General features: G+C 47.2%; 1 protein-coding gene across 1 annotated transcript in view; it reads left to right on the forward strand.

Moving 5' to 3' along the window:
* The window catches only part of LOC144493944 (dynein axonemal heavy chain 8-like), a 1,661,706-nt gene that overhangs the window by 1,161,956 nt on the left and 484,628 nt on the right, over positions 1–15,122 (forward strand). Inside the window, exon 64 of the mRNA XM_078213521.1 lies at positions 11,573–11,736. Within this exon, the coding sequence (XP_078069647.1) occupies positions 11,573–11,736 (164 nt within the window). The remainder of the gene's footprint in view (positions 1–11,572; positions 11,737–15,122) is intronic.

Below are 15,122 nucleotides of genomic sequence, written 5' to 3' on the forward strand. Positions count from 1 at the left end.
ATCGAATTGGAGGGGAATTTGGCCGCACAGTCATAGGTGTATAAGGATTATAGTGGGGGACTGAGAACACAGCCTTGAGCTGTGGCTCCAAACTCCTGACCACAACCTGCTAGATTTCTCCAAGCCATACACCATCCTGACCTAGAATTATATCTGGCTGTTCTCTCACTCTTGCTGAGTCAAAATCCTGGAACTCACTCCCAAACAGTATGTGCTTGTATCTACACCACTGAGACTGAGACAGCTTGCCAACACTTTCTCAAGGCAATTAGGGAGGTATCACAAATTGCCAGTGAAACCCATTACATCTGAGAAAAAAAAAATAGGTGGGCAAATGGAACCTTCAGAATCCTAAGAAAATGGTGATGGATTTTTGTCAAGAAATCCAGATCTTGGCCGGGGTTCACCTGGCGGGAAACTCAATGGCCCATTGAATTGCCTCAAAGGGTATATCACTTTCACTAGGGCTCTCTCTCTTTCAGGTTTCACTGAGCCCAAGGTGCTGACACACATCTTTGATCTCCCTTTATTGACAACCCCATACAGGATGAGGGAGTAGCATAGCCGAGGTCACTACACGCAAGAATAAGATGCTGTGCAACCAGACAGCCAGTGTCACATCAAAGATTTGATTGGATTTGATTTGATTTATTATTGTCCCATGCATTGGGTACGGTGAAAAGTATTGTTTCTTGCGTGCTATTTAGACAAAACATACCGTTTATGGAGTACGTAAGGGACAAGGAAAGTAGAGGGCGCAAAATATAGTGTTGCAGTTACAGATAGGGTGGAGAGAAAGATCAGCTTAATATGTCGTAGATCCACTCAAAGATCTGATGGTAGCAGGGAAGAAGCAGCTCTTGTGTTGGTTGGCACGTGGCCTTACTTTTATAAGTTTTTCCTGAAAGAAGAGAGTGGGGGCGATTCTCCCAAAAAATTCTAAATGTCAAATTCACGGGAAAACTGGAGTAATTCACACTTTTTTTTCAGTGGGAGTTCACACTAGAATCTCCCACACTCTCTGCAATGCAGAGGCCACCAACATGAATATCATTAGATTTCAGGGGTGGGGCCTATTCCCACCCAGGAGGTTAAACTAGTGGGCACCTGTGCATGCAGCTTGCTGACCAACTTGATCGCTGTCCTGTTCCAACACCCCCCCCCCCCCAACACCCCCACGGCTCGATCGTGGCTCCCTGACCATTCCCGTGCTAAACCCTGACCGTGCCCGTTCCAGCCCAACCTGATCTCCAGCGCCCCCCCCCCCCGCACAGTTCCCCCCAGCAGTCCAGTCCCACCGCCCGCTCAACAGTGCCGACCCCTCAGCAAGCAGACCCCCCAGCCCACCCTGTTCTCCAGCCCCCCTGCAAAACATATTCACCCTCCCCCCAGCCCACCCCAATCGCTGGGCTACCTCTTGCCTCCATTGATCCCCGTGGAGTGTGGCAGCGGGATCCCCCACCCCCAATGATTGCCCCACCCCCTTGGCACTGCCCAAGCCCAATGGGCAGTGCCAGGGGGCACAGGCTGGCATTTCCAGGTTGCCGTTGCTCAGAGGGCACTCCCCCACGCCAACCGACTCTCTGGGGGGCCCAGATTGCCCCACCTTCACTCCAGCGGGCTCATCCCGATAGTTCCCCAAAAGTGGGGAGCTACTATAAACCCGCTAGAGTGAAACACTCTGGCGGGGTGGGAGATGCTAACGGGCCCAAAGAATTCCATCCTGGGCCCACTAATCACATTGAAATAATATTAAAAATAGATGCAAATAACTTACCTGGTCTTCCTGCTAGTTTCCAGGGTGGATCGGACGGCGCCAGAAATCCGGGGCTGAGAGATGCGCGCGCGGCGGGAACGCATGCACAAATTCCGTTATGCTGATAGAGGTAGAAGAAGAACCATAGAACTGTAGAGTCCCAGATCCCTCACACTGAGACAGTAGTGCTAACCACTGTACTGCCACTGCATTGCCCATGGTGAGGTGGTAGGGGACTTGTGTAGAGCATAAACATTGACAAAGACAAGTTTAACTGAATCATCTATTTCTGTGGTAAACTATGTGATTTGATAATCATAGGATCAGAGAAGGTCAAGCAGAGTACACACAAGAGGGAAAATTGGATAAGGCTCAAAAATTTAAAATTGTCCAGTTCGCAGGAAGAATAAAAATAAGCCTATTTTTAAAATGGTGAGTGATTGCAGAGCTCTGAGATACTCCAATGCAGAAATCTCAACAGGCTAGTATGCAGATACAGCAAGTAATTAAATAAATTAATCAAACATTATCATTGATTGCAAGGGAAATTGAATGTAAAAGTAGGGAGGTTAAGCTTCAATTGTATAGGGAACTAGTGAGAATACATTTGGAGTACTATGTACAGTAGTGGTCACTTTATTTAAGGATGTACGTAAATTCATTGAAGTAGTTCATTGAAAGTTTACCTGACTAATACCTGGAATGTGCAGGTTGTTTTGTGAGGAAAGGTTGGACAGGCTAGGATTGTAACTACTGGAATTTAGAAGAGTAGGAGGCAAATTGATTGAAATGTATAAAATCCTAAGAGGTCTTGATAGGGTACATGTGGAAAAGATATTGAGCAGTTTAGGTCTAAAACTGCTGGAGTTTGGAAGAATGAGAGGAGATCTAATTGAGGTAAATAAGATGCTGAAGGGGATTGACAGGATAAATGTAGAGTGGATGTTTCCCCTTGTTGGATATTCTTGAACAAGAGGTGTGAATTATACGGTAAATGGCAGAACCCTTAGGAACATTAACATACAGAGGGATCTGGGCGTGCAGGTCCACAGTTCTCTAAAAGTGGCATCACAAGGTGATTACGAAGGTTCTGGCATGCTTGCCCTCATCAGCCGGGTACAAGAGTTGGCAAATCATGTTGCAGCTATATAAAACCTTGGTTAGGTCGCATTTGGAGTAGTGCATGCAGTTTTGGTCACCACACTACCAGAAGGATGTGGAAGCTTTGGAGAGAGTGCAAAGAAGGTTCACCAGGATATTGCCTGGTCTCGAGGGTGTTGGCTATGAGGAGAGGTTGAATAAACTAGGATTGTTTTCACTGGAAAGACAGAGGCTGACAGTAGACCTGATAGAAGTCTACAAAATTATGAGAGGCATCAACAGGGTGGGTAGTCAGAGGCTCTTTCCAAGGGTGGAAGTATCAATTACAAGAGGGCACAGGTTCAAAATGAGAGGGGAAAGTTTAAGGGACTTGTGTGGGGAAAGTTTTTCATGTAGAGAGTGGTGGGTGCCTGGAAAGTGCTGCCAGAGGAGGTGGTGGAAACAGGCACATTAGCAACATTTAAGAGGCATCTGGGTGGGTCCATGAGTAGGGAGAGAATAGCGGGATATGGTCCAAGTAAGGGCAGAAGGTTTTTTTTTAGTTTAGTTAGGGTATCGTGATCGGCACGGGCTTGGAGGGCTGAAGGGCATGTCCCTGTGCTGTACTTTTCATTGTTCTTTGTTCTAAGAGGCTATAGTTTTAGGTAAAGGTGTGGCAGATCTAAAACAGAAATGAGGAGGAACTATTTCACTCTAAGGGTCATGACTCTGTGGAATTCCCTGCTCCCCCAGAATGCAGTAGGCACCGGAACAATGAACAAATTTAAGCAGGAGATAGGTACGTTTTTAATCAGTAGTGCAATAAAGGGGTATGGGGAATGGGCAGGAAAGTGGAGATGAGGCTGAGATGAAATCAACCAAGATTGTATTGACTGGTTGGGCAGGCTTGAGGTGCTGAATGGTCCACTCCTGGTTATATTCTTCAATTCTTCGATAGGCGACTATTCAGCAATAACTACTTCACTGATGTTCAGTTTTGATTTTGTCAGAGCCACTAAGCTTCTGACACTATTAGTCTTTGTCCAAACATGGACAAAAGAGCTGAACTCTAGAGGTGAAGTGAAAATTACTGCTGTGACATCAAGGCAGCATTTGAGCAATTAAAACCATAGAATCCTTACAATGCTGGAAGAGGCCATCCGGCCCATGCACTGACTACGAAACAGCATCCCACCGAGGCCACCCCCACCACGCTATACCCATAATCCCGTGCATTTAGCTTGGCCAATGCATCGAACAAGCATGTCTTTCGGATTGTGGGAGGAAACCAGAACACCCAGAGGAAACCCACACAGACACAGAGAGAACGTGCAGACCCCACAAAGATGGTCACCCAAGGCAGAAATTGCACCCAGATCCCTGGCACTGTGAGACAGCAGTGCTAACCAGTGACATCAAGGAGTGGCCCTAGCAAAACTGAAGTTAATGGGGATCCTAAGTTTCAAGAGGTTCGTTGACCACCATTCAAGCCCTGCCAGTAACATTCACATCCCAAACAAATAAACACTGGTTGGGCCTCAGATGGAGTATTCTGTTCCATTGCGAGCATGGCAAAGATGGAGAACTTCATTCTGTGTGGAGAAACTGGAGAATATGAGGTTGTTCTCTTTAAAGCATAAAAGGTAGCGAGGAGATTTGATATTTTGTTCAAAATTCTGAATAGTTTTGATGGGGTAAATAAATAAGGAGCAACTGTTGCCTGCAGTGTAAAGATCAATAACCAGATGACACATATTCAAGGTGTGTGGCAAAACAATCAAAGGTGAAGTGCAGAAATACTGTACAGCAAGTTGCTATGATTTGAAATGCACTCTGATGTGAAAATAGTATCAACTGTCCCATTAAAGAGAACTCAAGGGAAACGAATGGCAGGGATAAAGGGAAAGAATAGATGAGTGAGATTCATTAGTTAGCTCTTAACAAAGGGATGACACTGGGACAGTGCGCTGACTGGCCTCCACTGCTTTATCATTCTATGAATGTGAATTAAATCCCCAAGCTACATGATGCGCTATCAATAAGGCGAAAGACTACCGGTGTGCCAATACAAGTGTAGGCTTTTATTCACAACAGAATCAGGAGCAGATCCCAACAAATAACCGACCTGGACTGAACAACGGGGAGGAGACAGCCACCTTTATTCTAGGTGCCGAGGGGAGGAGCCAAACTGGAAGGGGATGTGTCCAGGTATGACAAACACGCACAACGGTGGTCCATATAGGACAAAGGCACAACTGAGGTCCACCACATTCACCCCTTCCTTTAAAAAAAACAACACGGGGGTGAAGCGGAAACAATATTACCAGTCCAGACGAACCGATGGCTTGATCCGCCGTCGCGATCGTCGTAGTGCAGGTTGCAGAGTCGTCCGAGCAGGGAGCGATGTCGGCCCAGGTTCCGTACAGTGAGCGTCGAGAGAAGGCGCCAGATGGTGTGAAGCGGACCGATCCGTCATCCCGTCCAGTCGTCGGGTACTGCGTGGCGACGGCTCCGGCGACTCAAGCGAGCTGTACACAGGGGCGAGAGGAGTGAGCAGTGGCCCTGGTGGCGTATGGGGAACAGTTGGAACCGGAGCTAGGGGGTGGGGGGGCCGCAACAGGCTCTGGGCGCACTACATTGGGGACAGGGACTGAGGGAGGAAGAGGCGCAGCAATCTCCGAGTGGACAACACCGGGGACCGTGGGGCGGAAGGACGTGGTGACCTCAGGGGCACCTGCGGGTGCCAAGTCACGGACAGAAACCGTGTCCTCCCGCCCATCAGGGTACGCTACATAAGCGTATTGAGGATTAGCGTGGAGCAATTGGACCTCCTCGACCAAGGGATCTGCCTTATGGGCCCAGACATGCTTCCGAAGCAGGATGGGCCCCGGGGACATCAGCCAATCCGGGAGTGAAGTACCCGAGGAGGACTTCCTGGGAAACGAAAACATCCGCTCGTGAGGGGTCGTATTGGTCGCTGTGCACAAGAGTGACCTAATGGAATGTAATGCGTCCGGAAGGATGTCTTGCCAACGGCTGACTGGAAGGCCCCTAGACCGGCCTTCCAGATGGTTGCATTCTCCCGCTCTACTTGACCATTTCCCCTGGGGTCATAGCTAGTGGTGCGGCTGGAGGCAACGCCTTTGGCGAGCAGGTACTGCCTCAGCTCGTCACTCATGAAAGAGGACCCACGATCGCTATGGACATAGTCTGGGAAGCTGAACAGGGTGAAGAGCGTGGTCAGGGTCCGAATCACTGTAGCCGTGGTCATGTCCAAGCAGGGGAAGGCAAAAGGGAAAGGTGAGTATTCATCAATGATATTCAGGAAATAAACATTGCCGTTAAAGGAGGGGAGGGGGCCTTTAAAGTCAATGCTAAGGCGCTCAAACGCTCGAGTGGCCTTTACAAGGTGTGCCCTACCTGGCCAGTAGAACTGCGGTTTGCACTCAGCGCAGACCCTGCATTGCCTGGTAATCGTCCGAACTTCCTCGAGGGAGTAGGGCAGGTTATGGGACTTGATAAAGTGGAAAGATCTGGTGACACCCGGATGACAGAGGTCGTTATGGAGGGACTGTAGCTGGTCTAGTTGGGCGCTGGCACAAGATCCCTGGGACAGGGCATCTGGGGGCTAATTGAGCTTCCCGGGCCGGTACATGATGTCATATCTGTAGGTGGAGAGCTCAATCCTCCACCGCAAGATCTTGTCATTCTTAATCTTGCCCTTTTGCCTGGTGTTAAACAGGAAGGCAACTGACCGCTGGTCCGTAATTAAGGTGAATCGTTGGCCCGCAAAATAATGGCGCCAGTGCCGGACGGCTTCCACGATGGCCTGGGCCTCCTTCTCGACCGAGGAGTGTCGAATCTCAGGGCCTTGTAAGGTCCGGGAAAAGAAGGCCACCGGACGGCCCCTCTGGTTAAGGGTGGCAGCTAGGGCAAAGTCAGACGCATCACTTTCCACTTGGAATGGGATGGATTCGTCCACAGCATGCATCGCGGCCTTCGCGATATCCGCTTTGATGTCGTCGAAGGCCCAACGGGCCTCCTCCGCCAGGGGAAAAGAGGTCGATTTTAGGAGCAGATGGGCTTTATCCGCGTAACGGGGAACCCACTGGGCATAGTAGGAGAAGAAGCCCAGGCATCTCCTCAGTGCTTTGAGGGTAGTAGGAAGGGGAAGCTGCATCAGGGGACGCATACGGGCTGGGTCGGGGCCAAGGACACCATTTTCTATCGCGTACCCAAGGATGGCGAGGCGGCGTGTCCGGAAAACACACTTCGCCTCATTATATGTGAGGTTCAGGAGAGTGGCCGTACGAAGGAATTTTTGTAGGTTGGCATCATGATCTTGCAGGTCATGGCCGCAGATGGTGACGTTATCCAGATACGGGAAAGTGGCCCGTAGCCCGTGCTGGTGTACCATTTGATCCATGGCCCGCTGGAAGACTGAGACCCCATTGCTGACACCAAAGGGAACTCGGAGGAACTGGTAGAGGCGGCCATCCGCCTCAAAGGCAGTATATGGGCGATCCTCCGAGCGGATAGGGAGCTGGTGGTAAGCCGATTTCAAATCGATCGTCGAGAAAACCCTATAGTGCGCGATGCGGTTGACGATGTCCGCGATACGGGGAAGAGGATACGCATCTAGTTGGGTATACCTGTTTATGGTCTGGCTGTAGTCAATCACCATGCGGTGTTTCTCCCCCGATTTAACTACGACCACTTGCGCCCTCCAGGGGCTGGTGCTGGCCTGGATAATCCCTTCCCGGAGCAAACGTTGTACCTCGGACCGAATGAAGGCCCGGTCATCTGCACTATAGCGCCTACTCTTGGTGGCTATAGGCCTACAATCCGGGGTGAGGTTATCAAATAAGGGGGGGGGGGTGATCTTGAGGGTCGAGAGACTGCAGGTGGTGCGCGAGGGGTGCTGCAGTGACGGCGCCTTGCAGATGGAGAGCGGGGGATAAGGGCCATCATACTGCAGGGTGATGCTCCTATGATGGCTGAGGAAATCTAACCCCAGCAGTACAGCTGCGCAGAGTCGCGGCAGCACGAGGAGCCAAAAACGCTCGTAGACTGTGCCCTGTGCCATCAGCGTCACCAAGCAGCACCCGAGGACCTCCACTGAGTGAGAATTCGAGGCCATGGAGATGGTCTGGCTCCAGGGTCGCACGGGAAGGGCATGTTGACGCACTGTGCGAGGGTGTATAAAACTTTCTGTGCTCCCACAGTCGAACAGGCAGTTTTCTGCATGACCATTTACCTTGATCTCCATTATTGACTTGGAGAGTTGATGAGGCTGCGACTGGTCCAGGCAAATCGATGCCACCGTTGAATCCAAGAAGAATCCGTCTTCGTCCCCGTCTGATGACGTCACGGATAAAGCTTCCTGCTCAGCGCGTCTTGATGCCAGTCTCAAAGATGGCGATTCCCGCGCTTCCGGTGACCGCATCAAAGATGGCGATTCCTGCGCTTCCGTTGACCGCATCAAAGATGGTGATTCCCGCACTTCCGGTGACCGCATTAAAGATGGCGATTCGCGCGCAGCCGCCGCCTGCATTAAAGATGGCTGCGCCCGCGGAACACAAGTGGCGCCACTAGGCTTCGGAAGTGGCTTTGCCCGGCAGACTTTCGCGAAGTGGCCTAGCTTACCGCATCCGGAGCAAATCGCGTCCTTCGCCGGGCAGCGACGCCGAGGGTGCTTGGGTAGGCCGCAAAAGTAACATTTGGGCCCCGCCGGAACAGCCGTCGCAGTGGAGCCGTCGGTAGAACGGGATGCAGGGTCAGACCCGAGATTGTGAGAGGCCGCTTCTAACGTTTCAGCTATCGTGGCTGTTCTTCGGAGATCTAGGTCATCTTGTTCCAGCAGGCGCTGCCGGATATATGTAGACTCAATGCCCGCAACGTAGGCGTCGCGGATCAGGTCCTCCGTGTTCTGAGCTGCTGTAACAGCCTTACAGTCACAAGCTCGAGCTAGGACCCGCAGGGCGCGCAGAAATTGGGCGCACGATTCTCCTGGCTGCTGCTTGCGGGTAGTTAGGAGATGTCTGGCGTAAACCACGTTAGGGCTCTTTCGGAACTGCCCTTTTAGGAGCTCGATAGTGTCCGCATATGTAGCAGCGTCCCGGAAGATTCCATAGACAGCTTCGCTTACCCGGGCGCGGAGCACGTGGAGTTAACATCGTCGGTGTCGATGGCCGTAGCGGTGTCGACGAATGCTTCGAAGCAGTCCAGCCAATGATCGAATTTATCAGAGGCTCCAACCTCTTGAGGGTCTAATGCTAACTTGTCGGGTTTTAGAAACTGCTCCATGCTGGTCAACTGTTGTGAATAAAATTGATGCACTATCAATAAGGCGAAAGACTACCGGTGTGCCAATACAAGTGTAGGCTTTTATTCACAACAGAATCAGGAGCAGATCCCAACAAATAACTGACCTGGACTGAACAAGGGGGAGGAGACAGCCACCTTTATACTAGGTGCCGAGGGGGGAGCCAAACTGGAAGGGGATGTGTCCAGGTATGACAAACACACACAACGGTGGTCCATATAGGACAAAGGCACAACTGAGGTCCACCACACTACAACAATAGAAAAATCCTCTCTTCATTCTTAATTCAGACAATTCTTTCCCGATCAGAATTTCAGACTGTTAATCTATTAAATATATATAATTAAATCTGATGGTGTAATTTATTTAACTTAAATTGAAATCTTGCTGAAAGCCTCAGATATTACTTTTGTTCAAAGCAGGTGGCTGTGGCTAGCTCGGCTAGCATTTATTACCCATCCCTAATTGCACTTGAGCAGATGGTGGTGAATCACCTTCTTGGTCTGCTGCAGTTCATGTGTTTTAAGTACATCCACAATGCTGCTGGGAGGAATTTGACCCAGGGACAGTGAAGGATTGGCGATATTGTTCCAAGTCAGGATGGTGTGTAGCTTAAGCAGTGTGTTGGAATAAGCTGGGGAAACCCCCACCTGATCCATGACCACAGCAGAACCGGAGGAACCACAGGACCTCCGGGGTCAGCAAGATCGACGGTCTGCAGCCCCCATTCACAAGGGTAAGAAGGAGGGAAGGATTTACGTGTCAGCACCAGTAGGGGGCAGGCAATGTGAGATGCTAGTGGACACAGGTGAACTTGCAGTTGATGGTGCTCCCATGCAACAAAGAACAAGAACAAAGAAAATTACAGCACAGGAACAGGCCCTTTGGCCCTCCAAGCCTGCACCGACGATGCTGCCCAGCTCAACTAAAACCCCCTACCGTTCCGGGGACCATACCCTCCATTCCCATCCTATTCATGTATTTGTCAAGACGCCCATTAAAAGTCACTACTGTATCCGCTTCCACTACCTCCTCCGGCAATGAGTTCCAGGTACCCACCACACTCTGTGTTAAAAAATCTGCACCGCACATGTCCTTTAAACTTTGCCCCTCACACCTTAAACCTATGCCCTCAGTAATTGACTCTTCCACCCTGGGAAAAAGCTTCTTACTATCCATTCTGTCCATGCCTCTCATAATCTTGTAGACTTCTATCAGGTCACCCCTCAACCTCCGTCATCCCAGTGAGAACAAATCAAGTTTCTCCAATCCCTCCTCATGACTAATGCCCTCCATGCCAGGCAACATCCTGGTAATTCTTTTCTGTACCCTCTCCAAAGCCTCCATGTCCTTCTGGTAGTGTGGCAACCAGAATTGAACACTATATTCCAAGTGTGGCCTAACTAAGGTTCTATAAAACTGCAACATGACTTGCCAATTTTTAAACTCAATGCCCCGGCCGATGAAGGCAAGCATGCCTTATGTCTTCTTGACCATCTTCTCCAACTGCATTGCCACTTTCAGTGACCTATGTACCTGTACACCCAGATCCCTTTGCCTATCAATACTCTTAAGGGTTCTGCCATTTACTGTATATTTCCTATCCGTATTAGACCTTCCATAATGCATTACCTCACATTTGTCCGGATTAAACTCCATCTGCCATCTCTCTGCCCAAGTCTCCAACTGATCTATATCCTGCTGTATCCTCTGATGGTCCTCATCACTATCCGCAAATCCACCAACCTTTGTGTCATCCGCAAACTTACTAATCAGACCAGTTACATTTCCCTCCAAATCATTAATATATGTTACAAACAGCGAAGGTCTCAGCACTGAACCCTGGGGAACGCCACTTGTCACAGCCTTCCATTCAGAAACATACCCTTCCATTGCTATTGTCCTTCAAGATGCTTGAGGTCGCAGGATTGAAAAGCATCTTTGCATCTTATAGATGATACACGATTCTGCTACTGTGCGTTAATGATGAATGGAGTGTATGCCTAAGGTTTTGAATGGGGTGCCAATCAAGGAAATTGCTTTGTCCTGGATGGTGTTGGAGCTGTACTCATCCAAACAAGTGGGGAGCGTTCCATCACACTTCTGACTTATGCCTCGTAGACAGTGGACAGGATTTGAGGATTCAGGAGCTATGTTTCTCGCTGCAGAATTTCCTGTCTCATTTAATTAAAACTGAGCGTAATTAAGATTAATGGTTTATACAGGTGGCACACGTAAGAAATGAGCATTAATGAATCAGCTACCTCTTTTACATCAAAGCCTGATTTACTTTCTCGTTGAAGTGTAAATCAAGCTTCCTATTCTTCAACATCTGTCATAAGCTATTGGCAAAATGTCTTTCACCTCTTATGTTTCATGTGAATTATGAAAGTTGCTTTGTTCTTTTCTAGGTGAAAATGCTACCTACACCAGCTAAATTTCATTACATCTTTAATCTGAGGGATTTATCTCGTATCTGGCAGGGAATGTTAACCATAAAGGCTGAGGAGTGCGCTGATCTGGAGACTCTGTTTGCTTTGTTCAAACATGAATGCACCAGGGTCATTGCAGACAGGTAATCACAATGTTTAAGAGGGAATATTTTCACTCAGTGCTCACTCCTGCAAAGGTGAAGTTACTGTCATTCATGTGGTTGAAATTGATTTTGTGCTGGCACTTTAATGGATTTTCTGACTCTTAAAAGCTTACTGTCAACTTGCATCAGGCACACAAATGAACACTAGAATTTGTGTGGCACAAAATGTCATCAAAGGAGCTCCACGTAAACTAAGTTCTGAGGTTGGGAATTTGCTGTAAAGTGCAAATTCAGTTCAGAGGCTAATTCCTTTTTTTAAAAAATTCTAATAAACAGATCTTTCTCTTGAAGTAGGAAACTGTAACATGCTGTTATTTCATAAAATTATTAACTAAATAACTGACCAAATAAATTAAATGGTTAGAAAATATAACAATTCTGATTGCATTTTTCTTTTACGAATTCATGGGATGTAAGTTTTGATTACAAGGCCAGCATTTGTTGCAGATCTTTTATTGCCTTTGATAGAAAATGATAATCACAGTAATCACCAGGTGGCACAGTGGTTAGCATTGCTACTTCACAGCACCAGGGTCTTGGGTTCAATTCCTGGCTTGGGTCACTGTCTGTGTGGAGTTTGCACATTCTCCCTGTGCTTACGTGGGTTTCCTCTGGGTGCTCTAGTTTGCTCCCACAGTCCAAAGATGTGTGGGTTTGGTGGATTGGCCACGCTAAATTGCCCCTTAGTGTCAGGGGGACTAGTTAGCGTAAATGCATGGGGTTATGGGGATAGTGCGTGGGTGGGATTGTGGTCGGTGCAGACTCGATGGGCTGAATAGCCGTCTTCTGCACTGTAGGATTCTATGTATAAATTTATTTACAATTGTGACTGAAACTTACAATTACAGTATCAATCACTTTACAATTTGACTGAAACCTCCAATCACTGTATTAACTCCTTTATGATTTGACTGAAACAGTATAATCGTCTTTACAGTTTCACTGAAATTACAATCAGTATAAACCATTTTATGGTTTCACATTCAGTAAAATTTTAAAGGGATTGATACTGTGATTGTAACTTATAATATACCTTTTTGCAATTTGAGTGAAGCCTCAGTAGCAGTCCCTTTACGATTTGACAGAAAGATACAATCACAGTTGAAACCATTTTACTATTTGACTAAAATGTATAAACAACTTCACAGTTTGACTGAAACTTACAATCACAGTGTAAACCATTTGACAATTTGACTGAAACAGTTTGACTGAAGCCTACAATCACAGTAGAAATTCCTTTAAAATTTGATTGAAACCTACAATCATAGTACAAATCTGTTTACAAATTGACTGAAATCTACAACAGCAGTATAGACCCATTTACAATTTAACTGCATTGTAGTTAATTTGCTCACACTCACAGAATAGAACACTTTACCATTTGATTGAAATCTACAATTACAGTATAAATCCCTTTCGCATTTGATGGGCGAGATCAGAGAATTCCAGCTTGCATGTATTCAAGAAGGAGATAGCTATAGCTCATAGGCGAAGATGACCCAAGGATATGGGGTGAAAATGAATTGAACTATTGAGTTGGATCAGCCAAGATCATAGTAAATGGCGGAGCAGGTTTGAAGGGCTGAATGGAATATTCCTACTCCCTTTTACTTTGTTTCATTTTGATTTTGTATTCATTCATGGGATATGAGTGTTGTTGGCTGGCCTCACAAACGCCGGCATTTATTGCCCATTGCTAGTTGCCCAAAGGCAGTTGAGAGTCATTGCTGTGGCTCTGGAGTCACATGTCGGCCAGACCAGGTAAGGACGGCAGATTTCTTTCCCGGAAGGACATTAGTGAACCAGATGGGTTTTTCCGACAATCTGGTGGATGTGGTTTATTTAGACTTTCAGAAGGTTTTCGACAAGGTCTCACATAGCAGATTACTATGTAAAGTTAAAGCGCATGGGATTGTGGGTAATGAAATGAGATGGATAGAAAGCTGGTTAGCAGACAGGAAGCAAAGAGTTGGAATAAATGGGCTTTTTTCCGATTGACAGATAATGACGAGTGGGGATGTATGCTAAGACCCAACAGTTCACAGTTCCGACAGTGAACAATGGTTTCATGATCATCAGTGGATTTTTAATTCATTTTTAAAAATTGAATTCAAATGCCACCATCTGCCGTGGTAGGATTCAAACCCGGGTCCCGAGAACGTTAGTTGAGTTTCTGGATTAATAGTCTAGCAATAATGCCACTAAGCCATCACCTTACCTTTCAATGTGATTAAACCTGGAATGGGTTTATCGTGCGAAAGAGTTACAAATCATACAAGTTTAAAAATCACTATAGACCACTGAGCCTATCGCCGGGAGTAGAGAAGTTGCTAGAGTTCATTATCAAGGATTTCATAGCACAGCATTTGGAAAGCAGTGGTATAATCAGATAAAGTCAGTATGGATCTACGAGAGCTTAACAAATCTACTGGAATTCTTTGAGGAGGTAACTAGTAGAGTTGACCAGGTAGAACTGGTGGATGTGGTTTATTTAGACTTTCAGAAGGTTTTCGACAAGGTCTCACATAGCAGATTACTATGTAAAGTTAAAGCGCATGGGATTGTGGGTAGTGAAATGAGATGGATAGAAAGCTGGTTAGCAGACAGGAAGCAAAGAGTTGGAATAAATGGGCTTTTTTCCGATTGACAGATAATGACGAGTGGGGATGTATGCTAAGACCCAACAGTTCACATTAAATATTAATGACTTGGATGAGGGAAGTTCAAACCTTTAAAAAGTACCTGGATGAGCCCTTGGCACGTCATAACATTCAAACCTATGGGCCAAGTGCTGGTAAATGGGTTAGGTGGGATTCAGGTGTTTCTTGCATGTCGAGGGGCCGAGGGGCCTCTTCTGCACTGTATGATTCTATGATTTTATGTACTAAATATATCATCTCCAAATTTATGTACTAAATATATCATCTCCAAATTGGCAGATGATATAAAGTTGGATCAGAGGGTGAGCTGTGAGGAAAATGCAGAGGTTCTTCAGCATGATGTGGAGAGGCTGAGCGAGTGGGCATATGCATGGCAGATAATGTTGTAATAATCAGGAGCTAAAATGGGAAGGCAGATTATTATTTGAATGGGTGTAAATTGAGAGAGGTGGGTACTCAGCGAGACTTTGGTGACATGGTGCATAAGTCGCTGAAAGTAAGCGCACAGGTACAGCAGGCAGTAAAGAAGACAAATGGTATATTGGCCTTCATTGTGCGGGTATTTGAGTACAAGAATAGGGAAATTCTACTGCAATTGTATTGGGCGTTGGTGAGGCCACACTTGGAGTATTGTGTGCAGTTGTGTGTCATTATCTGAGGAAGATGTTCTTGCTACAGAGCTAGTGCAATGAAAGTTTACCAGGC

Source organism: Mustelus asterias, chromosome 5 (assembly GCF_964213995.1).
Source record: "Mustelus asterias chromosome 5, sMusAst1.hap1.1, whole genome shotgun sequence".
NCBI lineage: Eukaryota > Metazoa > Chordata > Chondrichthyes > Carcharhiniformes > Triakidae > Mustelus > Mustelus asterias.